Consider the following 27,160-nt stretch of genomic DNA (forward strand, 5'->3'; position numbering starts at 1 on the left):
TGCTTCTCAATGAGTTCTCAGTCAAAGGGCCACACACTATTGGGGTTCAGATTCTGGTCAGATTTAAGTTGTGGGCCTGGGGGCAACAACAACACACTAGAGAATTGACACCCAGTGAGGGGCCCATCCATAAGGCCATGGGCCTACTGTACAGTATGCCATGAATCTGCTGGTTTGATTTGTATGGTCTTAGTATTTCTAGCAGACAAAGAGTTGGAGAGGAAGAGAACTCCTGGCAATAAAGTCAAGTATACTGTGTGATACAGCAGAGCTTGCACTCTGCAGTCAGAGATGGTCATAACTTTTACATGACGTACATTCACTCATGAGGGCCAATTAAATTCTAAAGATTTAATCAATACACGATAGTGCTGCAGTCAGACCTCTGTCCAAGTGTGATCTGCCCTGTGTACATAGTAGTCTTGATTAAGTCCATTGTGACCCTGTTTGCACAGGAGACAGGCTGCACAGGGTAAACAACAGGGCCTGGGTGCAACCTCCTGCTTTCAACCTTAGCAGGCGAGATGCACCATGACAACAGCTAATCAGCCAGGAGAGTGTATTTTGTTTCTGAAATTGAAGCGGGGTATATAGGCAGGTTTCTTTGGTAGGTCGAGGGCAAAAGCAAACGCACTTTGCTGGAGAACGTCTCAAGCTGAGCAGTGAGGTGGTAAAACAAATGCTCCTTTATGGCTCCTCATCTTTCCTCGCCAGGCTGGAGCCATTAAGGAGGCCTGCTGCTGCTTAAACAGCTTAAGCCTCACTCCGCAACAATCAATACACTTTACAAATGTTCCAAAGACTTTTAAAAACATTAATGAAACCTAAAACACATGCATGCTCTCCTTTCAAAGTTGAAGTTCATTCTACACATCAACTAGATCCGCAACACTACCCAGCAGTATTGCTCAAAAGCCTTTAAAACAAGATTTCATGAAATTTATTTCTGTATTTTGACACTATAGGCTATTTGTCAAATGATCCCTTACAGAACAATCCATGTTTAGCACAAAATGCAATACATTCCTTCAGTCAGTACAAAAACAGTTGCAGAAGATACTACACTTCATACTACACTTCATATCCAACAATATCCTTCATATTCAATAAAATCCATTCTCAAGTTTTTGTCAGTTTAACTGTTCAATTAAATAATTCAAGAATGTTGAAGAAGCTATTCTGATAACTATGACTATCTCAAAGGCTGAGTGTGACAGAAAGAATGCACAGGCAACCTCCGCGTGCCAAAATGGAATCTCTTTTGAATTTGAAAAATGCCTGTTGACTGGTCGCCGCCCTTTCGAAATAACCCTGAGCAACGGCTCCTCTCATGTGGCAGGCATGTTTGCACTCTGTCAGCGGGGGTCCAGCTCTTATCTGAGCACTCTGACAGGGGAGAACAATGATGGCCATACACTTAACTCCTCGTCTCCCCATCACACAGCCACAGGGATACAACAGCACAAGGATTGAGCATGGCAAATTCATTAACACTTCTTAGCAGGGGATAACAATCGGCATTATGATTCACATGAGCCGCTCATCCTTACAAATGTCATTTAATGCGTTGATAATATAATTCTTTTCTGCCTCTTTATTCTGTGGCAGACTGCCTACAGAAAATTATTGGCAGAGGAAAATAATATTCCCTTTAGCTGCCCCAAGAGATATACAACTGGAGCAAAAAGGTGCCCCAAGAGATATACAGAGAAAAAATGCTGCAAAACCTCTACTGAGACTGAGGATGTCAGAGTGACAACAATGCCTTCAGAGATTTGATGTGTGTCTGGACTGGAAATCTGGACAAGTGCAGTTTTGCTCTGATGTGCTGCCTGGAATTCTTCACAGTGAAACGCCCCCAAAATGTTCTTTGCAGAAATATAAGAAAAATAAATTATTCTTTTGAAAGAATAATAAAATAACTTCCATTTTCCATTTTAACACCATAGACCGACTCATAACACATGGTCTTGACATCAGGGTCATTTCATTACAGAAATGCATTAGATTCTGCTGCATTTTGTTTCACTGGTGACAGGGACTGTTTCCTGTCTGCTGATTTCTGTATGTTTTTGGAGAAAAAAGCAATGCCCTGCTTGTGCCACTGCAGTGGCTGTCTCCATGTTCTTGCCTTGCTGAAGCCCTGAGGTAGATTTCTGACAGCTCTGATTCTTATGATAAAGATGCTACAGAACCACACAATCTCAGGCACCTCAGTCCAAATACAATGCATTCATTTTTCTCAACAGTCTGCATGAGGGATGCCACAAACATTGGCCACACAGTCTCAGAGAGCAAAAGAAATTTATGAAGTGGAAAGAAAGATGTAGGTCCATTTGCTCTAAACAAATCCGATCCTGCTCCCCATGTAGGAGCGAGTTAAAGTGTGCAGGCACTTGGGAAATCAATGTGGACCAACTGCACGCTCCATGGGCCCATGACTCATCAAAAGACAACTGGCATGGTCGTGATCAAACTCTAACTTATTGCTATCTTAGAAAGAAAAGAAAAAAAGCAGGCAGCGGAATTGAGCTCTGCCTAGCGATCTGTCGTTTGGCTGCCTTTTGTCTTCACGCTTCAAAACACATGAGGGACGGCAACAATACCAGCTCCTTGGTTTAGTCTCGATCCAGCAATCAAATCACCCGCCCACAGGGCAAGACATGGTGGTCTGACAATCGCAACCTGATTAATCACTCACACAGGTGTGTGGTGTGGGAAGCCCCAACAGTGCCTGTGAATTCAGTGGCTTTGCAGTACTTTGGAGATAGGATGGTAATAATCTCAATCACTATTTCTGTTTTGCTATTGTGCATATAACATTTTGCATCTCCCAAGCAAAGAGATTAAAACATGGTGTTGGTTCCATAAAGGTTTGAAATGACTAGAGATTTGCCACATGTTCTTTGTTTTATTCTTTCGTTGTCAGTGCTGTTAGCAGTATTCCTGTGCAAGGGACCCTGAGCTCACTGTAAAAAGAAAAAGAGGATCCTTTTCATATTGTTGAGTCTTAGCCCATCACTCTCAGACATCAGTACAATACTGTATACTTTGCATATGTGAATTAAATTGAATTAGGCACTCCTTTATTTTATATATTTCTTACTCTTAGGTTTTTATGAAATCCAGATAACAGATCCAAAACAGATAACAAAATCACACAGCACAATGTGACAAGAAGATACTACATAATGTGTAGTTACATAATTACTGAAACAAAACAATTAGGAGTGCTGCTATAGAACCCGAGAGACTAATAAAGACATGGGAGACACATTTACAAATACTGCAGAAATCCATTTTATACAAGATAAGGAACAAACTCTACTTAAAGGACACAGTTTTAGTATTCAGAGAGGGCTGTGCTGAAAGTGATTTTTTAAAACGTTCATTTTCAAAGCAAATGTAAAGGTTGCAATTATGGCCATAGAAGGAGAGAAGACAATTATGGTCACTTGCACCATTCAAGACCCAGAAAGGACCTTGCCTAGTTGGCATGATTGCAACACCCATTTCTCCCAAAATAAAAGCTGTAATTTAAAAAAAAGAGAGAGGCGGATAATTGAAAACAACTTGGCATGCAACACTGCTGTAGTGTAAGTGAGCAGATGGTAATTAGCATCAGTGTGATCCATGAGTCACATTACAAGTGGTTACACATCAGCACGTACAGCGGATGGGACTACATCCACCGGCACTCTATCATGGTAAAATCAATCACAGTGTGGGTGATGAGAGAACCTGGAGAGTTGACTGCATTGCATCAATATTTGTATGATATTTCTTAACTTCATCTTGTGACTTTCTAACTGCAAATGAACTGGGTTAAAATAGAGATGAACGTTGAGGGGAAATCTGATGAATTGCTCCACTGAAATGGATATAAAACTGCATGCAATATTTTCACCTTTTGCTTTTCAGCGTCTCTCTTTGGGTAGGATTCTGGCGTAAAAGCCAGCCCAAAGGCTTGCATTATTCCCTAGAGAACTATCCAGTGTCAGGACTTTAATGGGGACAGTTGTACCATCTGCAACATCCAACACCTTTCTCAGAGAATACGGTATCAACATTTCATGAAAGGTTCTAAAGGTCAAATGCTATCATGTTGCAATTAACGCATAGTGAAATAAATCCAGGCACCATATGTACATCAACTAAAATATCTGTATATGTTTACACTCATAGCTGAAACAAGATAGCTATATGGTTCCTGATGCTGCCATACGTATTGAGGAGACCTTATGGTTTCATGTTTTTTAATATATTATATTGTATGGCTCTTCTAAGAATAAGAGGACCTGATATTATGTCAGAGACACTATGATAATCTTGAGGACAGAGAAAATTATTTGAATGCTGTGAACAATGAGTAGTAACACACTGGGGCTACTGTGTGCAATAGCAGCGTTACTAATAATTTCTCCTCATAACACAAGCGTTGAACATACCATTTTCAAACAGTGACCTGACCCATGGTAAAAATCAGATCTATGTTCATTATGTGCTTGAATGCTGTTTCATCTTTCCCTAAGGTTTATCCAGGTTTATCTTTCACTAAGGTTTATCAAGATATATTTTTCAGTATGGTTTGTCCAGGGTTTTTTTTCAAATCAGCAGCAGTGTTAAGAAAATGTGAGCATCACTGTGATGTAGCCTATGTGTAAGCATCTTGTTTGGCGGCTTACATAGCTCTGTGTGTTGTCAAAAGAGCTTTTGCTGGACTGATGGCTCTGTCACTTAACCGGTACCTCTCGTTGCTTACAGCCAAACATTTTTTAATTCATTGAATAGGGTGTCAAGTGCTTTGCTATGCTTTTGCTTACTGAGTGAGTCTATTATAAAGATGTGCACAAGATTAGAAAAATGAGGACTGGGCAGAGGAAGAGTTGAGTTCTGTTATGTGCTAAAACAGGGACAAGAGCCAATTCGCTACATGAAAGTATGACTTTGGAGAATCCACAGAGGGTGTTAATGTTATAATCTCTGACTTCCCAGATAGAGGCATTTGGTTGGGCCAACATGACTTAACTGAGCCAAATTTACAACAGAGTTGCCTGATGTAGCAAGAGTCTGCTGAGGATGAGGTCTTGGCGAGGCCAAATCCAATGAAAATGGCTGACATTTGCTTTAAGACTGTTCTGAAAAATGAGCAAATATTTGTACTATCGCGCTTTCGTCAACAGAGCAATGGAACTTGTCCAACAACCTGACACTGATAAGATTCCTGTTTATTTGAATTTGATCCAGTGAATTTAATGGCTCATGAGGGTTCAAGTGAGTGACTGCTGTGCAGAGTTGTTTTTACAGAGACATATGGTGTTATCTCAGCATGGATCTCAGTGAAATAACTACAGTGCATTATCAACCACCATTTTAAAAACAATTACAGACTGTATTGCTCTCATAATTACCATCATTCATACGTGGCCACATGGCAACAAAGGTTATATCGCAACCACAGTTATTTTATGATTTATACAAAGCATCAGCAACCATACTTCAAAACAAAGCACAGGCCATTTCCGGTGTGAGTACTGCCGAGCACCATTATCCTCTCGACCACTTTCCTCATTACCGCAACTCTGTTTCCACCTTAGCAATGAGCCAACTCAAACAAAACATCAAATCATACAACAGAATACTGGAAACATAAATCAGATGAATGATGAGCTCCCTGTGGACACTGGGCAGCACTAATGTGTTCATCATGCTCAAAGCTGCGGTAGCGAAACAGAAAGCTCTCCATCTGGATGGACCTGTCACTGTCGGGATTTGAAAATGAGTTATTCCTTCACATGCTCATCTGGAACCAAAGGGACCATATAAAGGGCAGACTTATCTGCGCTAAAGGGGGGGGGGGGGGGGGGGTTCACACTTCCCTTGCCATGTAAATGAACGGAAAATCAATTCGCTCGATCTAGTCTTCCCCACTGATAACAAGAAGCAGATAATGCAAAAAGGCATCAGTCACATCAAAGCCACCACATCCTCTCCACCCTCCACTGGCTCTGCGTGGAGGGTGGCATATTTGTTCACAAATCCGAGAAAACGGCAGAGGCAGACTCAAACACCGTTAAGGGCACTGTTCTTGCTAAGGAGGTCTTCATTAAAATTTGAGTGAGAAAGAAAAAAAAACAGTTTTTACCTCCACCCCTCCACTTCCTTCCAGGCATACATTTGCTAGAGCACCGAGCATAATTGACCCATCCAGGGCTCAAGCTTTCAAGAGGAGGGCCAGCGAGAGCCTAGAGTGCTGAAATAATTGACTTGATGAAATGAGGTGCAGCTCGTCTCCACCAGTCCCCATGGCACATGAACACATCTCACATCCCCTGGCGGGCTCAGCTCTGTTCGGCTCGCCACCCTGCGGACTGATCAGCTGGCTGATTAGCTCGTGTCTGCACACACTGAGAGCTAAGGTGTCCGCCATCTCCCTGGCTTCCACCACACAAATGGGCACACTTTCTCTCCGCAAACTGAGCCGATGAAAAGACTCTGGCGACAGCAGACTCTTAGCAGTTGAGTGAGACTAGATCAAAGGCAAGCAGAGCACAGCCATCAGGTGACCAGGGAAGGAAAAAGAGCTCAAAACAGTTTTCCACATCATATGCAGCACTTCAAACAGTTAAGAGAAGGAGAACTGGTGAGGCCCAAAACAGTCATCTCATGAGTGCTCTTTAGATTAATACATAAAACTGAAAGTGGTTATAACAATGGGATATGTTGTAACTGAGAGGGCACAGAAATTCATTCAATCTTTGTCTATATTTGAACTACAGATGAAACGCTTCAGTCGGCAAGGTAATATTTCTTGACAATTAAAATGTTGAGTTGATAAGAAATATACAGTACAATTACATGTGAAATCACTCATGTGCTATATGCAAGTTTGGTTAGTAGAAAACGCATATTGAAAGATAGGTATTGAAGTGAATATCTGAGCCAAGTCCTTGCAGACGTTCTGTCTTCCCAGTGTCTCTATGCAAGTTCCTCAGATTCCTGAGCAGGGACACTAACGTAGCACAGATATGTCAAGGTACCCGTCCTGACATGTCAAGGAGAGCATAAAATGTCCATCAGATGTTTCTGGAATTCAGCCTGTTCGCTTCTAGTGGCTTAAAGAATCCAAAACAGAATTCTGTGGCAACATGGACACTGACATAAAAGGAACAAATGTTGAGTTACTGCCCTGGCTGTGTTTAAGCCTGTTACATACAACTGCCAGGGACAATTGCCTGCAGGGAAACCTTTGGCAGGATGTCTATTGTTTAGCTATATGGTGCAAGACCAAGCAGACTGACTATGCCACTCCTTCAGAAAAACACATACAGGCAGAAAACAAACCAGCTTAGACCAGCTTTTGCCTGATGTCTGTATATGACCATCATCCACAATATCCACAGGGTACAAGCACAACAGCATGCCAAGACTTAGTGCTTATACTCATCTAAAGTATAGCTGAGTGATTGAAATCAGGGCAATGTAAAGCGGTCACCTGTCTCTATTTTAGGGTCAAGAGACAAGCCCTGCATTTGAATGAGCTGATTGTATTTGAGAGGCAGATTACTAAAGAGTAGCGAGGTGTAAGTGGCCAACTGCCTGTGATGTTGAGGGGTGTTGGTGATCCCAGAGCCCAGTCGGGGAGATGGAGTGGACGTGAGAGAGAGTGATCTTAAGCGGTGGGAGTTGACAGGGGACAGAGGCTCACCCATGGCACATGCCTGGCCCACGGTACGCCACCTATTCTCTCTGATTCGCCCCCTGAGCACTGTGGATCAATGTTGGCAGTCACAGCTCAGCACAAACGTGGCAGACTGAATTGAGAGATTTTGCTCTCATTGATAGGCGAGTTCTGCCCCTGCATTGAGGCATGGGGTGGCATTTCAAACGGGGCTCCAAGACCTTGCCAAAAAAGTCTCAAGGGTACTATTCATTCCAGTTTTCTTGCCAGCTGAAGGTTTCTCCTCAGAAATAAATATTAGATGCATTCGAGCTGTTTTCCCACACACATGAAATCCAAAATATATTACAAATAAATTAGGTCTGATATGGGGATATGAAATAGCTGAGCATAAAATACATACTGTGCAATACATCTCCGGAGAATATACTGAAATCAGTTCACCACCAGAGCCCTTGGACCAAGTTTATGATGTTATGGTGGGAATTATCTTCTTTAAACAAAGAGCCCTAGCCTTTATTTGCCAATAGATGCCTTATTTTTGATCAACAAATATCAGCTCTTGCTGCATCAAGGCCAGACTGGTTTTGTTTAGTGTGTTATGCCCGCTGCACAGCCTTTACCAAATTTGGGGAAGAAAGCAGGCTGACAAAAGCTAAGCAGATAACCCACAGCATAAGGATAAGCGATGTGACCTTTGGTGCCTTGTCAGCAGCCTCAAGATTTGATTAATGTCTTGTGTATATAGTGAAGAAGAGGTGATTTTACATCCCAATAAAATGCAGCAAATAAGAGAAAGTGCTGCTCAAATCAAACACCAACTAAGCTGATGCTGATGAGGATGAACTGAATATTACACATTTGATGTAGCAGCTGTTATAGATGCATATGTAAGATGTCAGTGTCTGCGAGATACATTTTGTCATACATTTAATGTGTTTGTCAGACAGTGTACCTCTCTGGTAGAGCTGGGATATTGCACAACAACAAAAAAGCCCATAATTCTAAAGCACAGCAACCATTTCAGACCATTATCTTACGTGGAGGTGTTCACAATGGCCTGGCTCAACCCTGTTCCCCCTGTCTCCGAATGAATTTTTAAAATTCCTCCTTTTAAAAAAAAGGAATACAAAATAAACCACAGAAGGCATCATCTTGCAAGAGCGGGCAGGTAAGTGGACTGGGCAATGACTGTGCATTATGGATGTGAAGAGGTCCCTGGGGCCTCTGAGAGGTTGCAGGAAGTCTGAGCACGATAAGACGTCAGGAGTTGCACACGCTCATCTCCTCCAACAAAACATATGCATTCATCACCTGTCCTTAATGAACTGATGCTCAGCACAGTGCAAGGCCATTTAACAACAGCCAAGAAAGAAAGAGAAAGAATCACAGAGAGAAAGAGAGAAAGAGAAAGAGAGAGAGAGAGAGAGAGAGAGAGAGAGAGAGAGAGAGAGAGAGAGAGAGAGAGAGAGAGAGAAGCCCTGCTCCAGGGGACCATTAGGCTTCAATCTAATTTGCAGGGAGCAGGTAGAACAATGGCTTCATTTCGCTGTCTGTTTTTCTGTTTTCCATGCTAAAGAGATTAGGGCATTTTGCAATGTGATCCCGAACATAAACCAGCAAAGTGGCCTATATAGCGCATTTCAATCCTTATCATTTTTGTCTATCATGAAAAACCATTTTGGCGATTGCCATTTTAGTGCTTACAAAATAGAAAAGCCTGTAAGCCATCATGTTTGTGCTGGTGGGAGCTCGCGGGGTGGTGGTGGTGGGGGGAGGGGGGTTATGCTTGGTTAAGTATGAGTCAGTAAGAACTGAAACAGTAATATGATTGTTCACAGAGTATGGATTACAATGTTATCAGTGGTAAGCCCATGGTCTCTTGTGGAGACCTCATGATACACAGCGCAACTCATACCTACACTGCACTCTGAAAGGAATTTTCAGTATGTTCATATCAACAAGGGAAACCACTTGTACCAGCCACGATGGTTTTAAACTTGTACTGTCCACATGCGTAAAGCCAGTGATCTTAGGGGAGTTACATCCCAGTAGTACGCCATTTCACAAGTTCACATGAAACGCTGGGTAACATGAGAGATGATTCACCCCTCACAAGCATGTATGTTTGTTTTACTAGGGTTTCAAGGTCTCCACGCTGGAGGCTATTTTTCTTCACCCTCTACCTTATCGGTGAAAGGCCAGCAATGTGCTTGGAATGGACAACACACCCCTCCTGTGACAAGGGTATCTTATTTTACAAAATTCACAGCAGGATAGTTTAAAAAATATATATTTTAGCCTGTATTCAAAAGAAAAACTTTTTAAATCATCCTTTGAAATTAGCTTCAGAGCTACATCTTGTGCCCATTAGGTGTGCATTCATCAAGCTAACATACTGTAGGAGTGGCTGCCAAACACCCTCTAATGCATCACATGCATCTTCATTTCTGTTACAGAGCATTCTATGCTGAAGTCCTTAACAGTCACAACCCCCAATACACAGCGGACAGCGTTGGTATAGTCACCAAAACCATACACTTTCCACTCGTCACAGATTACTGCTGAAAAAAGGAACATGGCAGCTCTGACCACATGTAAAAACCAAACCACATCACCAAGGAAGGAGCATTTGACGTGAATGAGGCCATGGTGACACACAACCATGTGAACCCAAGCAGGCTTTGACTTCCTACCCTACAGCAACAATGAACAATAGTGATGGCAAAGGAACATGTAAACAGGCGTCTTCTCAGCTTAGAGCCAAGTATAGGCCAAGAATTAATGGCAGATGGTCTGACATTATTCTTACATTATTCTCAACTAGTACACTTTCACACTTTAGTAACACATTGACCACAGTTAAAAACAGGAATGATTGTTCATGACTGTCTTGTGAGTAAGCACACATAACCCATTCTGAAACTGAAACACGAGAGAGGCACATACAGTATTCAGAAAGATTCTCACCATGAGAAACCAGGGTTAAAATAATGATTCACTCATGACTTAATTAAAGACTGATTCACACAACCACAGACTCTCATTTGAGGATCTCAGATATGGCAACAGCATGTGACTTCAGAGCCCTGTCATTAGCATTCCTCCTGGGGGAGTTACCGCTAAAAGCATTAATGTAGAGTAATCAGAGGAAGCATATCTGCACTATCGAGTAAGCAGCAGCTCTTCCTGTATTTTTCCCTTTCCAGGAGAGGGACATAACCCCCCCTTCCCGCTCTCATATTTTAACACTCCTGGGCTGGCTCACTGCATGGATTTCAGCACCATTAATCAGTGTGCCTGTGGCACAGCCTCTCTCCACCCTGCATGGCTGGCAGGCTTTGCTGTGAGCTAATGCCAGAGGTAGGCTAGCGAGGAGATAAGAGGTTCCACTGTTGGAGGGGTCGCCAACTGGTACTGAATCACAGGGCAACCATGCTCCATCGTACCTCTCCCAGAAACACAGCATGTTCCTCCACAGATAAGAGGCGAAACTGAGGAGATGACTCATCTAGCTTTGGTAGTGGCCCATGCCAGAAGTGGCTTTCTAAAACTTTAGCCATGGTGCTGGGCCTGAAGCCAACAAAGAAAACTCTGGGGAGTGGGCACTCCTGGCCTTGACCTCACTGGCTAAAGTTAGAGCATGAGAGAGACACACCAACAATAGCTTACTACTTTATGAACTCTGGATGGTATGAGGAAAATCATTCAGGAGGTGCATTTAAAAAATGTTCTTTGTCATATCTTAGATTAGGTTGTCTCATTCCAAAAAACAGCTGCTACTGAAACTTCTTGAATTCCAAAAACAGAACAATACAGACCGTTCAACAGCTGGTGCTGCACCTTCGAAGACAAATAGATCCCTCACATCTCTAACAGTTGGGTGCATTCCTCTGCCTTTCATATTTTGTTGGTGGACTTTATCTCAGGCAGTATTGTTTCATTCCTCACAGTACTATTTATTTTTTCTAAGCACCTGTTCAGGGGGTGGAGAAAACATTCTCCAGAGTCTTCTCATTAAACTCCTAAAAAAGGCGATTCACTACAATGCTTTGCACAATGACCAGAGCTTGTGTACAAGCAAATGTATGAAATCTGATTTATGCCGAACAGGTGGACAAGGCAAAAAACCTGACCTGTGACAAGAACATTCTCCTGCAGCCTGCCTGAGACACCTTGTGAGCCCCCTGGGGTTAGGGGTCATAAAGGGCCAAACAAACATCGCCCACCGCGGGGGGTGATAGTATCAGCTATCACACGACGGACCGGGCAGCTGGTGAGAGCCAAAGCAGAGGCTGTCAGAGGTTCTCGTCACAGCAGCTGCTTTTGTCATCAAGGTGAAGGCTGGTGTTGGGTCCGAAACGCATTCAGCTGATTTACAACAGCGTTTGACCATAGGCTTTGCCTGCATGCCCTGGAATGCAGTAGTTTCCTTTGACCACTTGAAGAGGTCAGCTATTCTTATTTTTTCCATCGTGATGGGAAAGAACACAAGTATTAATAGGGACATTTGATTGGCTGGCCTTTCAAGGGCATGGTGCCTTTTGGTTGGTACAAAAATGTGAATTCTATTAAATGCTATTTTCATAGAACCCCGAAATGGACTCTGACATGAAAGCTTTGTAAAAGCACGAGGTGACATGAAATGCAAAACACATGACGCCCTCACAATGAAATCAACACACCCTTCCTTAAGGTTCAAAGTCACAAGCAATACAGTTGCAATTAGACTGACTGGTCTGAAAATGCCAACAGACGTCCATCTGCACTTATTGTAGTAAGCTGCTTGGGTGATTTCACTTCAATCTACTACAGCTTAGGATAGTTACTATGGGGGCAAAGCCACCCATTCCCCAATCAGACAAATTGTGTTCTTCCCATTGAACCTGGACAGGTCAGGCTTTCAAAGAAATCCCAGCTGGTGGATAAAGGCCCTTAAAAGGAGCAAGACGCTCTGTTCCCCGATTCCCATGTTCAGACACCATTATTCAGATTGAGCCTGGGGTAACGGCCCATTTCACGCTCAGCAGAGGGTCACCCTCTCCCATTCCTCCATGGCCTCTATTTCCTCACAGTCCCAACCTAACACAGACATCTTTTGCAGCCATACAGAAAAAGATTTTTCTCTTTACAAAGGCACACACACACATGCACGCACACACGCACACACACAGACACACACGCCTATGCCTGGCATCGGGCATGAACTCTTCAGAAGTACTACTCAAATTAAAGCGTGGTAATTCATACATAGTGAAGTTGGTAACCTTTGAGTGTTTTGGCTCCAGTATGTCTGGCGTCAGATATGCACAGCAGGAACTGTGCCAGCCAATGCACTGTAAGTCAATAAATATAAACCACTTAAATGATCTCTAATTATACTTCAGGAACGTTTTTTTATTCCTGTGTTTTTCAATGTTGAGAACGAGATATTTGGGAGAGACAGACAAAAAAGCAGGATATCTCCTGGTTATTTACAGGCGCTCTCTGAGACACATTACTTAAGCCAAGACATAAAAACATGTATTATCCACAGACGTTCCACAGAGCCTGGAACTCTTATCAGTCTGAGATTAAGGGACGCCAAAAGGTGCCATGGCCCCTTACTGCCCCAGACGTAGCAAACAATTCCTCACCAACAGCAACGAAGAAACAAGCTAGATTCCTTTCTCTTTGTTAAGAGTGGTGGCCCTCAACCCCCCCGCCGCACCCCAACCCTGAGCCCCTGCTGGACACTTAACCCCCATGGAGCAATCAACATAAGCAGAGCCTCCAAATCAGCTCCAGGAAAAGGGTGTCTGTCAAACGCTCACACCAATCTCAGTGTTTATCAGGGACGTTAATGGAGGCTGACCACTAAGTGATGCTACCCAGCAGCCCAGGGTTGGCCTGAGGTGAAAGCACTTCCTGGCCTGGCTTCAGTTGTCCTGCTAAAATGGTCTTCGTCAGCAGGCACTTCCACTCGGCTGTCCTCGGGGAGAGCACATCCATGAGCCATGTTTGACTTTGCATGTGAGCCATGCCCCTGTTATGGAGCCTAAACAGAGACCACAGCACTTAGAGAATTAGCATTTGTCTTTAAGAGCAGTTCTGCAGATAGAAGTCTCTCCCCCACAACTCCTGTTTACTCTAGAAAGGCTCTTCCATGTACAATGGAGCTACATTCCAGACTGAAAGCAGAATACACTCAAAATACACATTTTTTTTCATGTTCCAAAAGGCAAGTCAATATCTGATACTAACAAGGATATTACTTTAAAAAGTAGTCCTGTGTGCATGATGGCAAGATGATGCTAAATGGATTGCAGAACAGGAACCTCACCTTCAGTAATGACCTCAGGCTATAAAAATGAGGATTACAAGTTACTCTTCCACACAAGTGGCTGGTTGTTTAAAAAAAAAACTTGTTTGTGCATCGACATTATGGACCCGGGGACTGCATACCCTACAGGACTACCCAAGAATTCTAGTTCAGTAGTCAAGTCCAGTCCCATGGTGTGCAGAAGTCCAGTACATCAATATGTTTTCACTTGAGGTGGAAGTTGCTCAGGAGGTAGAGGTGTTGTTTATAGACTGGAAGGTCGCTGGTTCGAGCTTGGCTCAAAACTCCAAACTACTCTGTATGTACAGGTTGTCACCTGACATTTCACCTTCTGTCATCATTGTATAAATGAATGGGTGAATGTGAGGCATTACTCAGTCTATTTACTATTACTTGATCACTAATGTAGCTATAAAAGCATATCCAAGCACTCAGAGGAAAGGTCATGAAACTATATATTACTTTTTCCTGTACCATCGGAGATCAGGGCTTTGATTTTGGAGGAAATTCTGATCTGTGCAGCATAGACAACGACCTGTGCAGGGACACAATGTGTGCTTTGAGGCTCAATAAAGGACTACTGAGAGGCCCTCAGTAGCCAAGAAGACACTGAGGAGTGTCAATAGCACTGCCCTTGCATGAATAAATGAAATGACCAAGGCTAGGTCACACTGATAGCAGCACATTCTTCTGCTGGGCTTTGACGTCCGAGCTCTAGAGGTTGGGCAGGTGTGAGTGACGCTGGCCACAGAGGCCCCAGTGTTGGGCACTCTGTCAGCCAGGGGTCGGGTTGGTACGGCTGTGGGTCGGGCACCGGAGCTGGAGCTGGAGCCGGAGCCCAAGGTCATCTCCTCTCACTGTGTAACTGATTAAAGGCCTCGCTCCAGGGCCACTACGCTGCAGCCTCAACCTGCAGGGCCCTGCTGATGGCTTATCACGAGGAGGTGTGCCGGAATCGTCCATCTGCTCACAACGACACTGATAAGCCCTGTGGGACTTGGGCACCTGATGCCTGTGTGAGCCGGCCAAGCCTGTGGGAGGCCACGGCCCTGGGAAAACATCCAGTCAAGCAGCAAACCTCAGCACGCCAAGCCTCAAAACACCAACCACAGCAACTTGTGAGAGCAAAAAAGAAAATCACAAGATTGTTCCACCTTACCTTGTAAAAGCAGTTAGGAAAGCCGTCAGGAAACTCCACCATTACCCCTGGTCTATGCAAAAGGGAGTTTCTCAACATAATTAAAATATGCTAATGTGATTTACTAGCCACAATAATTTAACTGGAGGAATGTTTTTGCTAGAGTTAAACCACAATGTTAACTTAAAATGGGAGCCATTCAAATTAGATGATTTAAATGACATTCACTGACACACAAATCTCTCTCTTAGGGGTATATTTAAAAAGTGAGAGAAAGACAAAAGTAAAAAATGTGCTTCTAAGCCCAATGAAGCTCCTGAGGGTACGGATTCCTAACACAATTGCTTGACACCAGCGCAATTGTATTTCCCCTTGCAGTTAACCACACAATGCAAACAAAATGCAAATCTTGATTAAAAATCCACAAATTCAGTCAATGGCTACACAGCCTTGAAATAGACAATTTTTGAGTGACACAAGTCTTAAGGGAGAGTTAAATGATTCACAGCTTGGTCCAGTGGCACAGTCGAACACACAGGAAAATAGACTGCTCTTTTCACTTGCTCTTGCTTCACTTGTATGCGCTAGTCATACTTGTTGTACATGTACTGTACATTGACTGTATATAAGGTACATGTACAAGTGACCTGGAATCAAAAGCAAATACACTACTGTATCGCATATTTGCTTCCAAGCCCCTTATTTTGCCTTTGACAGCAGGAGGACAGGAAAGGGAATGCGTTTGTAATGGCTCATGACATATCCATATAAAATGTCCCAAACATTTATTTTGCAGTGTGCTATCTGTCATATCGACCTGCCATTTCAGACACTACTAAATTGATTCAGTGGAGAGTAGAGAGAGTGCTGGAGAATGTTCCAGCCAATTTATCACAGCGCGCTCAAACTGGATGATGCGAGCAAACAAAGACCAACCACGTTAGCCTCCCTACATGTGCTACCATGCTGCATATCTGTTCTCTGTGTTTAGACCCAGAGAGCCCACACAGAATGAACCAATACAGACAGTTCCAGGGACCACAGTGGTGCAGAATTGAGTGATCATATCCAGTCAACACAAACTTTGTCTGATTTGAACTCCGTTGAGCACATCTGGAATATTTTCAGATAGAATATAGCATATCCTTCCAGACTCTGTTCCAAAACACACAAATAGATACATGGAAAAATACCACACACCTTTATACAGACAAACACAGACACACACAGAGTAAGACAACTGTATAAATGTGCTATAACCTGATTACCAGCTCGCTCAACAAGTAAAACATGAGACATGACACTGAAGCTGAGAGATGGCAAACAGGAAAGGAATGCAACAGAGCATGTATTTCTGGACTAGTCACATGTTCACATAGAGCAAAACTCATCAAGCTAAACAATGGATCCAAAAAGGGTGACTGTACTGATTTCACAAATGCAGGATTCAAACCATGTCCGAGGAAAGTGTGACCAGGTTGTTCAGTGGGTGATTAATCAGAATATGTACAGTGAAGAACATCATTGTGGTATAATTGCTAAAGCACTGAGTGATTGGCATGGTGTTTCAGAAGGACTCCATGTGCTTTTAATTATGGTGTAAATTTGACTAATCAAAGCCTCTAGTGCCCGCTCAATACATCTGAGGGGGTTACCCCCACTGTATGTAGAAAAACCTCATGAATAATTTGAACAGAAAGACAATGAAAAATCGCCTTCCCAGCATACTGCATGCAGCAAAACACTTCTTTGATTATATTGCATTAGAAGATTATTTTGCAATGTACTGGGGGGGGAATTGTTTCATTTCAGCAAAGGCATACAGTTAAAAGATGAATTTGGACTACACTGGAGCCTCAGAACATCAACATGCAATCATGTTGCAGTATTTTAATAGGGTGACTGGTTGGTTATACAAAAAATAATGAGCATACCAATTCAAAAATGAGTGTCCAGGCACAGTAAACATGTAGAGGTTTGACATAATTTCTGAATTTCATGGACAGTCAACCTTCCCAACCCTTCGTGACAGCCTTGATTATTAAAACATGAGCACATCTGATTCTGCTGCAACACAAAAATTCCTCTTATTGATGTGCTGCCTGCTAAACACTCCCCCAGTACTGAGTTGGGTTCTGCATAAGAAAAAATATCCATCCACAGACAGAGACAAAGACTATCTATGCTTAACTCCACTTAATTAGCCATATTTTAATAAGCTACTAGCACAGCATACAAGACAGTTTTTCCACAATATATTTGAAAATGAAAAAAAAAAAAAAACTGTTCAATGCCAATAACTTTGAGTTTCAAATAAAATTCCACACCAAAGACGACTGACTCTCCATTGGATGTTTCTTTTCAAAATACCTAGTCATCAAGCATCACCATGGAGGTGTATGTGAAACATGCATGAACATGTGAAATAAGTTAGAATACTGCATGCTTTATAAGCAATATCAGCAGACACATTCGCCTAATGTGGTTTACAAGAAAAGGCATAATAACTGTGCATGCATTACAAAGTCACTCACAATTCGTTCACAATTAGTTATGATCATAAATTTTATTCACCTGAATAAAACTGCTTTTTAAGAAATTGCTGAGTGTAGAAGCATCAGATAAAACTTTTTATTAAAATCCCATTCCTACAGCAGTTGATACAACTGAGATATAAATTAGCCCAGGAGCTGTCTTTTCATGACTTTGAAGTTATACCCCTTAAATATTCCACAAGCCTAAACTAGATCTAATAACAAATGAGAAAAGTTGAAAATTAGTTGAGATATTCTATCCCCCTAACAGAAATGTATATTAAGCACATTATAATTCCAGTTAAAGTCCTCCTGCACTGCAGATTCCATTTACTCCAAGGTTATCTTGCTGTTATAGGCTGCTCTATGTTGTTCACTTGAATGAAGTGTCTTCATTGGTTCTCATCTCAGAACTACTTGAAAATAATCGTGCAATTTTGTCAGGGAAACAAAACCTCTAAAACAAACAATCCCTTGTTGAAACAATCTCAATAAAAAAGTGCATCAACAACATCGTTCTAATCTTTAGAGCAATAAACAAACACCTAAATGGTAAAACTGCATGTTTTCAAGCCATGTGTGACTCATCTTTCTTATGACTAGATTCATAGCACCACAGAACCTAGGAAAAGCATGCAAACACAACTAAAATTCACTTTAAACATTGCTTGAGGCTTGGTCTCATTTTAGACCTCTTTCTTGTCTGTTTGAAATTGCATTTTAAAGAGCAGACATAAAGCCAAGACATCTTCTGAACTGAATGAAAAGATAAACCCAGCTTTTCTTTGTTGTTTTAATCAAGTTGAACTACGCAATACAGCCTGTAGCTGAACCACATCAATGCAGGGGACACTTCAATACAGCTTTACCTCAAAGATGTTTAAGGCCTTTTGAATGTTTCTGGTAAGGTTAAATCCCCAACATGAAATCAAAAGGTTTTCTGCACAACAAAGCATTAAGTAAAGCATGCCCCTAACCCTCTTGGGGAGATGCTATGATCCTCACAGTGATTCCCTGTACAATCTCAGAGCGTGTGGCTTAATATTTCAGATACTGCATCTCAACAACAATGGCTAAGGTTTTTATTGTTCATATGTTCTTTGTCTTCTGGCTTCACCTCAGAATTGCAGATGAGTATATGACAGCCCAGATTGAGGGACTTTGCACAATTTTGTCTGGACATCAGCTGTCAACATCTCTACTTACTCTACAAAGAAAGATCAGCCAACCACGGGGTGGAATGCACCAAGTCCATTGGCCATACATACTTAATGACCCCTCACAGGTGCTTGGGACATGAAAGGCATGGGGTCAGGGAGCTTGCCTCAGCTGTTAGATGAGCCAGGAGAACAATAGCCATTTCACTGTCAAAAACAACAGCTGCTTAGCCTGGGATGATGAGCCAATGGTTTTACACAGTATTCCGAAGACAACGTGAAGGGCCAGGGTCGCCTGCTCTGGGATTAATTTGATGAATGGGGGTTTCTACATTATGATTTATTTCCACAAGCCGGTATGAGAATGTCAGGCTTGGCCACAATAATTGCAAAAATATGGATATTCTGCAATTAGCTGCAACTGTCTGAGCCTCACATGATGTGTGAAGAAACATAATATATTAATATATTAATATTATACAAACAGAAGAATTCATGAACAGATGATTTCTTATATTTCAGGGAAATTATGAACCCCACATGTCTATTATAGCATAATCACCAGCTGACTGCAATGAGTTGAACTGTGGCTAAATAAAAAAACTAAATAACAAACACTAAGGTAGCTATCTACACTGAGACCTCAACAACAGTGGGAAAACAATGGCTGAGCATTCTTTGCTTACATTGTGCAAAATGTACTTGAACGTTCTCTCTCAAAGATGCCTTTGTCTTCACAGTAAACTGAATTATCTCACAAGCTTAAGTACTGCCAAAGGATCACTTTGTGCACTACAGAGAGACCAATGCAGCCACACAGTCTCCAAATAAATTTACACAAATGAAGCATCAAGCCCATTAGGAAAATACATAGTGGTGCAGCATGAAGTAGATATGGTGAGAAATAAAAAAATATATATATAATTTGACTGATCAAGAGTTGATACTGTATTTAACACCTCTTATCTATCTTTGACTTAATATAACCTTTATTTCAAAATTGTGGTCTCCTGAGATCAAAGATATTTTTATGCACACCCATTTTCTTTATACCTCACCCTTAGGCAATTTCGCCCCCACACCTTCCAGACAAGTTCTGCTCTCTGACAAGAACACAGGCATTTCCTGAAGCCAAGAGAGCTGTATACCTGGTTGAGCTCAAATTAGCGTATAGGCAGCACTTTATCAGCCACCGGCTGTCAACATACACATGAACTCACACCATTAGCTTTCATCTGTTTTCAGACTGAAGGTGTGAAGTTTATTGCCCTATGAGAGTAATCTTAAGTCCCTATCTGGATAAGTATACTAGCTCAGTCCCCATCAACTACATACTTATGCAACTGTCTATAAATAATACTGACAGTGTTACATTGACTATAATGGCGCTGAACTGAACAACTACAGATAGAGATGGCTGCAAATAAATGAATAAGTAAAATAGCAGACAAATACATCCATTGCAAAGATTTCCACAGTCCTCACACAAGAAGGTGTTAACAAGGACAAGAATTCAAGAACTGACTAATTTAATGACTGCAAAGGTAGTGTGACTTGAAGAATTAAGATTAATTATTAATTGTTAATTGATATAGCTAGTTAAAATGATATTGCCAAGGAAACTGAGACCAATCAGCAAGTGCTTTGCTTAATCTATCATGGCCTCTTTTCATGTTAATGTAATTCCCAATACTATGCAAATGTCGTACTTCTTTGATTGAATGTGGTTCCAGTGTCATGTTATACCATTAGCAAACCAAATGGCCTATCCTCCCCACTGACCCAACATAGCTTTAAATCAATCCACATGGCTTATTTATAGCAGCGTCTTGCTAAGACAACAATTCCGCTGTTCAAACTGTGATTTAAACACCGCTGGTGAAGTAACACTAAATACCCGAGGAAGGCAGACCATGAATAGAGTCCAGACACACATTTGACCCTTTTCATTTGTGTGATGCGTCGTGATCAGCCACATCGGATAGATTAATGACAAAGATCCATCTCCCCCTCAAGGATCCTTCAAGGACATTTGTCTCTAGTAAGCTGCATCTCCTTTTTACACCCTGTCATTTGTTGTCATCTGTGCCCCCAGTATGGGTATAGAAGTTCTTCTAAATAACAATAATGTCCAACTACTTTGTAATTGTTCTACACTCTAGCATTGCACAAAAAACATAGTATACCAGTCTATGATGATTTCTTTAGCATATGCACATCCAGATTTGTTGTGTTAGCCTTGAAACATAAAGCAGCTCCTATGAATGCCTGCATTGTGTGGATCCTGAGAGAGGGTCATTAAAGCACCCAAACCCTTTCATGACCCACTTCAGCCTGTAATTGTAATCACTCGCTCTCAACAGGGCCATCCCTATAAAGCCACAGCTTTGTGCCACCTCACGTGTGATGAATTTATCCTGCAATGCTGTGCCAGCCTAAGCACAGAGAACTCTGGGAGGCCCCCCTCTCTGCCTGTCCACAGACACACATCCGTTAAGGATTTATGAAAGAAAAAAAGCCTCCCTCTGTCATGCCCTCTAGGCTTCAAAGCGTCATTTAAGGAGAGGAGAGAGGCAGGCTGAGGTGATCCCACAGACATGAGGAAATGTAATCTGCACATCAGAGAGAGCATCAAAGGAAAGGATTCAAACTGGTGAATCAAGTTATCGTATGGTTTGCATGGTGAGCACAAAAGTTGTGTGGTTTGGAATGTCATGTCGAAAGCATAAGTTTAAATAAAATAAGGCACTCAGTAAAAGTTTGAAAAAATGCACACTGCAATTCAAAATATTTGTTCTAATAGACAAAAATGGCAACACATGTCTGTAAAAAGTGACCTTCACTGTCCCCATGGAATTGGTGTCTTTAATGAGCATTAGCCTCGTTGAATTAATTAGGATCAGTAACCCAACTGTAATTCTTGGTCTAATAGGCTGCTTTTGTGTACTCACGAACCAAAAGGTTACCAGTAGCTGTTGAGCTTCTAACTGAGATTGGCTACAGAGTGAAAAGCACACCCTTTGAAGGTGAAGAGTATATTGTTCACTAATTGATACCTACAGACCTCATTGAAGAAAGTAATTGGCTGTGCTGTCAATAGCTGTTAATCTCCTGACCTTGATACTGATGTGGACATTGATACAAATTCAGTACCAGGCCAATAATGAGAACCATCAGGGTACTAGCTTTTACAGTGCAAACACACCAAAACAATTGGGTATGATTTAAGAACAAAGTCCACAATGGGGAAAACGAGAAGGGGCTGTATGTGTGGGACTGATCAAAGTCATATCATGTCCGAGCCTGCCATATAGGGCATTTATGATGGAGTATGGGGAGCTATCCAGTTAATGTCTGGCATTTTCACAGCAGCAAGGCTCAGCCCTCTGTTGATAGGCACTTCAGAAAGCCAAGGGAACTTTCTCCTGGTGACAGACTGGGAGTCTGTGAGTCTATATGGTCAGTTAAGATTTCTTTGATGGCTATTGATTTTCCTTAAGTGCGTCTTGACAACACGCCTTGGGGTTTCCACAACTCAATGGAAAGCAGACTGTTCACAGAGTGTTTGGTGACAGCAGGAATTAGGGAGCATTTTTATAAACTTCCTGACTTGGTTTTGTTGGGGAGTAGACAGGAAATCTTTGCTGTTTCTAATTCAAAACCATACATAATCTCATTTGTGTACTGCAGTCAAACTTACATTTACATAAGTCCTTCAATTACTTAATATTTCATTCTTATTATACTGTTAGTACATTTGACTATTTATATTACATCAGTATGACAGATGACTGATATTGTAAATGGAAATTTGAAGCCCACTAGGCAATGATTTTATCAATTCTAACCTAAACCATGTATTAATCAATTGTATGACTATGAGCCTGATAAAAAAATGGATAAATTCCTTTTATAAACTGTTTTCAATCAGACAAAGGAGAGCCCCATGTTTATGATGGATATGATTGGTTTGGTCTCTGAACAGTCATTCTGGTAATTCAGATGGAAGGTCCCCCTTCAGCATAGCAAAGATTAGCCCATTAGCAGATGAGTGTCTGGTTCTACTCACGAGATGAGCAACAACAGGGGTGAGACCTGATGAGGGGTTTGGAAAGGGGGTGGGGCACCCAGCGGTAAAAAGCAGATGCCTTGCCTGTCACAGGACTAAAGCAATCTGCCATAAAAGCTTTTTGTGACGACTTTCCCCCCTTTTCACAGTGCAGCCTGGTCCCTGGTGGTGTTTGCATAGATAATAGACTCAAGACTGACCTGATAGGGGTGAGGCCTCTCCTCACCAGTATATTTTGTTGTTTAATCACAGGTCTGGGTTTAGTTATATCTAAGTTGATGCCTTGAGGGATATTTTCTGGATATATTCAAATTTGCATGGTGTAAGTTACGCAATAGTCCAAAACATGATAGTCCAATATTTTATTCTAAGCATTGCCATATCTAATACACTAGATATGTAACTTTATGTTGTATGACAAAACTGTAACAAGTTATGGGAACAGTTTGCTGTGGTCTGCTGATGTCATTTGAATGACGTGTTTGAGTTGGAAATTCCGTATAGAGATAATGAGTCTGCATATTTATATTTCTCTGGAAAGTAAGCTTCTAAGGAACCCCCCAGCATGGTGTTTCAGTTCCTTGTTTGATACTTATTACTCAACAGTCATAAGGAATGTCATTCATTGCACCACATGATTCACACATATGCATCATTTATTAAAGTGAAAATAGAACATGACTATAAAATGGACCAGGCTGGGTTGAGACTCCTCTGCTGTTGTTATTTTTTTAATCATAGGGCAGTATCTTCTTTAAAGACTAACAATAAATAAAGAAACCTCACTGTCAGTCAGACAGATAAGAGTAGACAAGATATTATCAAACACAGGCTGACAAACATCAGTTGTACAACATAGGATTGATGAATACTGCAAGGGAGGTTTTCTGTGCTATATTCAGGTTCTGATGTGGAAAACAAGAAGAGCACCTAATCCAACTTTCCCCAAAATAAAGCTTATTGTCCGGGAAGATCAATCATATCCTCCTACAGTAGTGCTTTAAAGGTTTAACTGACCTTTCTCTGACTGTTCCCACATCCGTAGGGACTTCAAGATTAAGACTAAACTCACTTATCTTCTCTTCAAGATATGTTTACAAGATGATGCACTGCTCCATTCTGAAGTCATTTCAAAGGAGGTCACTACATTATTTTGGGTTATTTCTTTGTGTAACCACGCACACAGATTGTCTTGTCAAGTTGACTCCTTATTAGCGACTAATGATTAGGGCACATACCTTCTAACCATGAGAAGCAAACAAATCTGACAAACAGATACTCTCAGATACACTCTGTTTTATAACCAGCGACAATACAAAATATATTGTGAAATTCTATTTCAACGTCCTTGTTCTCATACTAATCATGGAAGTAATCAAGACTGTTCTGAAATATGGCAGTGTCCACAGCAGGATCGGTTTGTTTCGGTTTTTGGACCGATACTCACCCCCCCCCCCCCCCCCCCCCCATGCAAAAAGTAATTATGGCGGTTTTCATTAATCCCCTATGCGCACGGTTCCAGTATACAAAACATCGCGGTCGCGCCAGCAGAATCTATCCCAAACTGACGCTATGGAGGTAATTAAGCAATGCACTATACCTTTTCATGGAAATGCATCTATTTTCTACATTGACGAATTGGGATCCATACATGAACTGGCCTCATCATTTCTAAGCCCAGTTGGTGTTAAGTCGGCTCAAAATGTAGGCTACCACAGATATTCACACACAGACAAGGGTATTCAGCTCGAGGTCGGTAGCATTTCTTGTTAAGCCTCGCTAAGTAATTTCTTTTACTGCCTAAAACAGATCACGTGAATCATCTGGATGAACTTTACAGCATTACACTGTTAGATAGCCTAGGCTATTACACTGCCCAGAAAAACCTCAACTGGCGAAAACCTGTCTCCGACAATAGGCTTCAGTAGTCCAAAGACGCATATCATTGGGATAGGCGAACAGGGAAATAACTCCGCGACAGCGTTGTCAGCTCCCTTTCCACTCCCTACCTTTAGTTCCGTGGCTAACTGTAGCCTATTACTCCATTATAATCATGTTTTCAGGCTGACTTGTCAACAAGATATAGTGGCGATGTCAATTAGAATCCTTTAAAGTAAGCGATAGACCATCACATCCATAAACTGTAAACTTTGTTTCAGAAAATTAAAAGTTGAACCGCAATTGTAAAGTCATTCAACACATTGAGAGAAGAACTCCACAGCACCTTTTTTAGCCGAAGTCTAGTGTATATTTTATCTGTTGGGCACTTGTTGATTTTAAATATAGCCGGATAGCGTAGAAACCAAACCAAAACTAGAGTTGTCTTCAATAGCCTACAACTTGGCTAAAGGAATCAGCGAAACCAACCAAATATCCCACGTAGCTTCCCGAAGAGTATCCAAAAGGCGGAAAACATATTAAAACAGATTACCAACATACCTTGCAGAAACATTACGGCAGTGATGAAGACACGCAGGAGGTACGAAGATGAACCCATCCTTCTGAAATTAACGTTCTTCTTTATGCAGAGAGTAGTCTAACTGATAGGCTATCGTAAGTGTTCTTCGGTTTAGATGTGATATTTGATATTTCGATCTGAAATATTAAGCTATTTATAGAGTATCGACTAACGTGTGTCCAGTGTCCACGTAGGCTACGCACTGTGAACAAGTGACAGCGTGAGCAGGTGAAACCAGACTGAACATAAAAACCAACCTCGAGGGTATTGTACAAATTCTCCGCCCATAGTCCAGCCCTCATCTGGGCGGGTAAAGCAAATTTGCTGCAGGTAAATTACCACATGAGAAAGTCCAAAAAAGTTATATGCCTTTTGGAGAAGGGGCCAAAACTGATATTAAAACTCTGTCGGACACTTTTTGGTACAAGCATACAACCTATCCAGTATTAATATTTAACCCCTCAACATGTGTTCTAGCCAGGTTGTCAGCTTAGAAAATGTTTTTTTGTCCATTTTAACACTACATTCTTATAAGTGGTAAAAGCGGATATTTTCCCCCAAAGTGCTTTCATTACCTACTGTAATTTTGGGCAAATGTGCAATATAATCCAATTTATGTGCAAGCATGATCATTAGGGTGGTTGTCAAGCTGATTTTTTTTTGTGTGTGTATGACTTTAAGCAATTTCAGGCCGATTTGTTGGTTTCCTGCTCAACATGACATACCAACACTAAATGTTGAATATCTCAACAACCACAAGGACCATATACATAGAAATGGTATCAAATGAAAGCCAACAATCATGGGCTGTCTGCAGAAGTGTCAGAATGAACATGTATTCTACAGTGTAAGAGAACAGAACTAGAACATGAAAAAAACAATCTTCACCTAAAGAGAACCAGTTTTCAAAGTGAATATCAGCTTGGAAACGTAACATAGCATCTCAAATCCTCTATCAATCAGTACCCCTATCTATGGGAATGAGTCAAGCCAAGTTTAAAGCTTGTAGGGAGAGACAGTGCAATGCTGCACAAGTTGTAATTCTTTAATGTCAAGGCAGCAATGTAGAACTGTAGATGGTGGTCTATGGTGCTATTTGACTTCATTAATGTACCAGGTTGTAACACAAATTATATTTAATTTACATATCACTATAGTTATTAATTCTATCCTAACATAACTGCTCTCTCACTTCTTTAGGGTAAGGGGTTAGTAACAAGTTAGTAGTAATAACTAGTCTTTAGTTATTAGTTACTAGCACTTACCACCTGACTAGAACTGACTCTCGGTTGTTTAAAAAACAGCACTCACTGATGCACTTATTCTTATTGTACTAGAGCTTTTTAAAATGGTCCTATAAGTGTTGTTGAGAGAATTGCTTTATAAAGCTTAAACTGTTAACCATGTTGTTAGTTGCTTTGGTTAAAAATGTGTCAGCCAAATGTAATGTAATGTAATAACTAATAGTTGTATGGCAAAGGTATGTTTTTCCCCATTCAAGCAATGACACTCAGGAAGGCAGCCAACAGAAGGCACCCAGGGACCATGTCTATGTGCTCAATCTGAGTCCTGGTCAGGGACACAAAAGAAGAGTTTACAGTTTTGAAAATGAATACCTTCCCAATACAAAACATGCATGCATGCATCCAAGGACATAATATAAATATAATCTACAAAACAGGAAAAACAATATCATGCCAAATAATCTGAAACAATGTAGTTGCATATAATGTGGCAAAACTCAATAATAATGATGCGAGTACCTGAGTATTCTTGCACCGAGCTGCACAGGCACATCCAC

At 41.4% G+C, this 27,160-nt stretch overlaps 1 protein-coding gene across 1 annotated transcript in view; it reads right to left on the reverse strand.

Annotated features, from left to right (window-relative positions):
• The window catches only part of alcama (activated leukocyte cell adhesion molecule a), a 37,943-nt gene extending 12,360 nt beyond the window's left edge, over positions 1-25,583 (reverse strand). The window contains exon 1 of the mRNA XM_076274187.1: positions 25,341-25,583. Coding sequence (XP_076130302.1) covers positions 25,341-25,398 — 58 coding nt within the window. The 5' untranslated portion in view covers positions 25,399-25,583. The remainder of the gene's footprint in view (positions 1-25,340) is intronic.
• Positions 25,584-27,160: the final 1,577 nt, after the last annotated feature.

This window comes from Alosa pseudoharengus, unplaced genomic scaffold, assembly GCF_046254945.1.
Source record: "Alosa pseudoharengus isolate Yale_2024_CS ecotype anadromous, Long Island Sound unplaced genomic scaffold, YU_APseudo_1.1 YU_APseudo_1.1_scf_8, whole genome shotgun sequence".
In the NCBI taxonomy this organism is placed as follows: Eukaryota; Metazoa; Chordata; class Actinopteri; order Clupeiformes; family Clupeidae; genus Alosa; species Alosa pseudoharengus.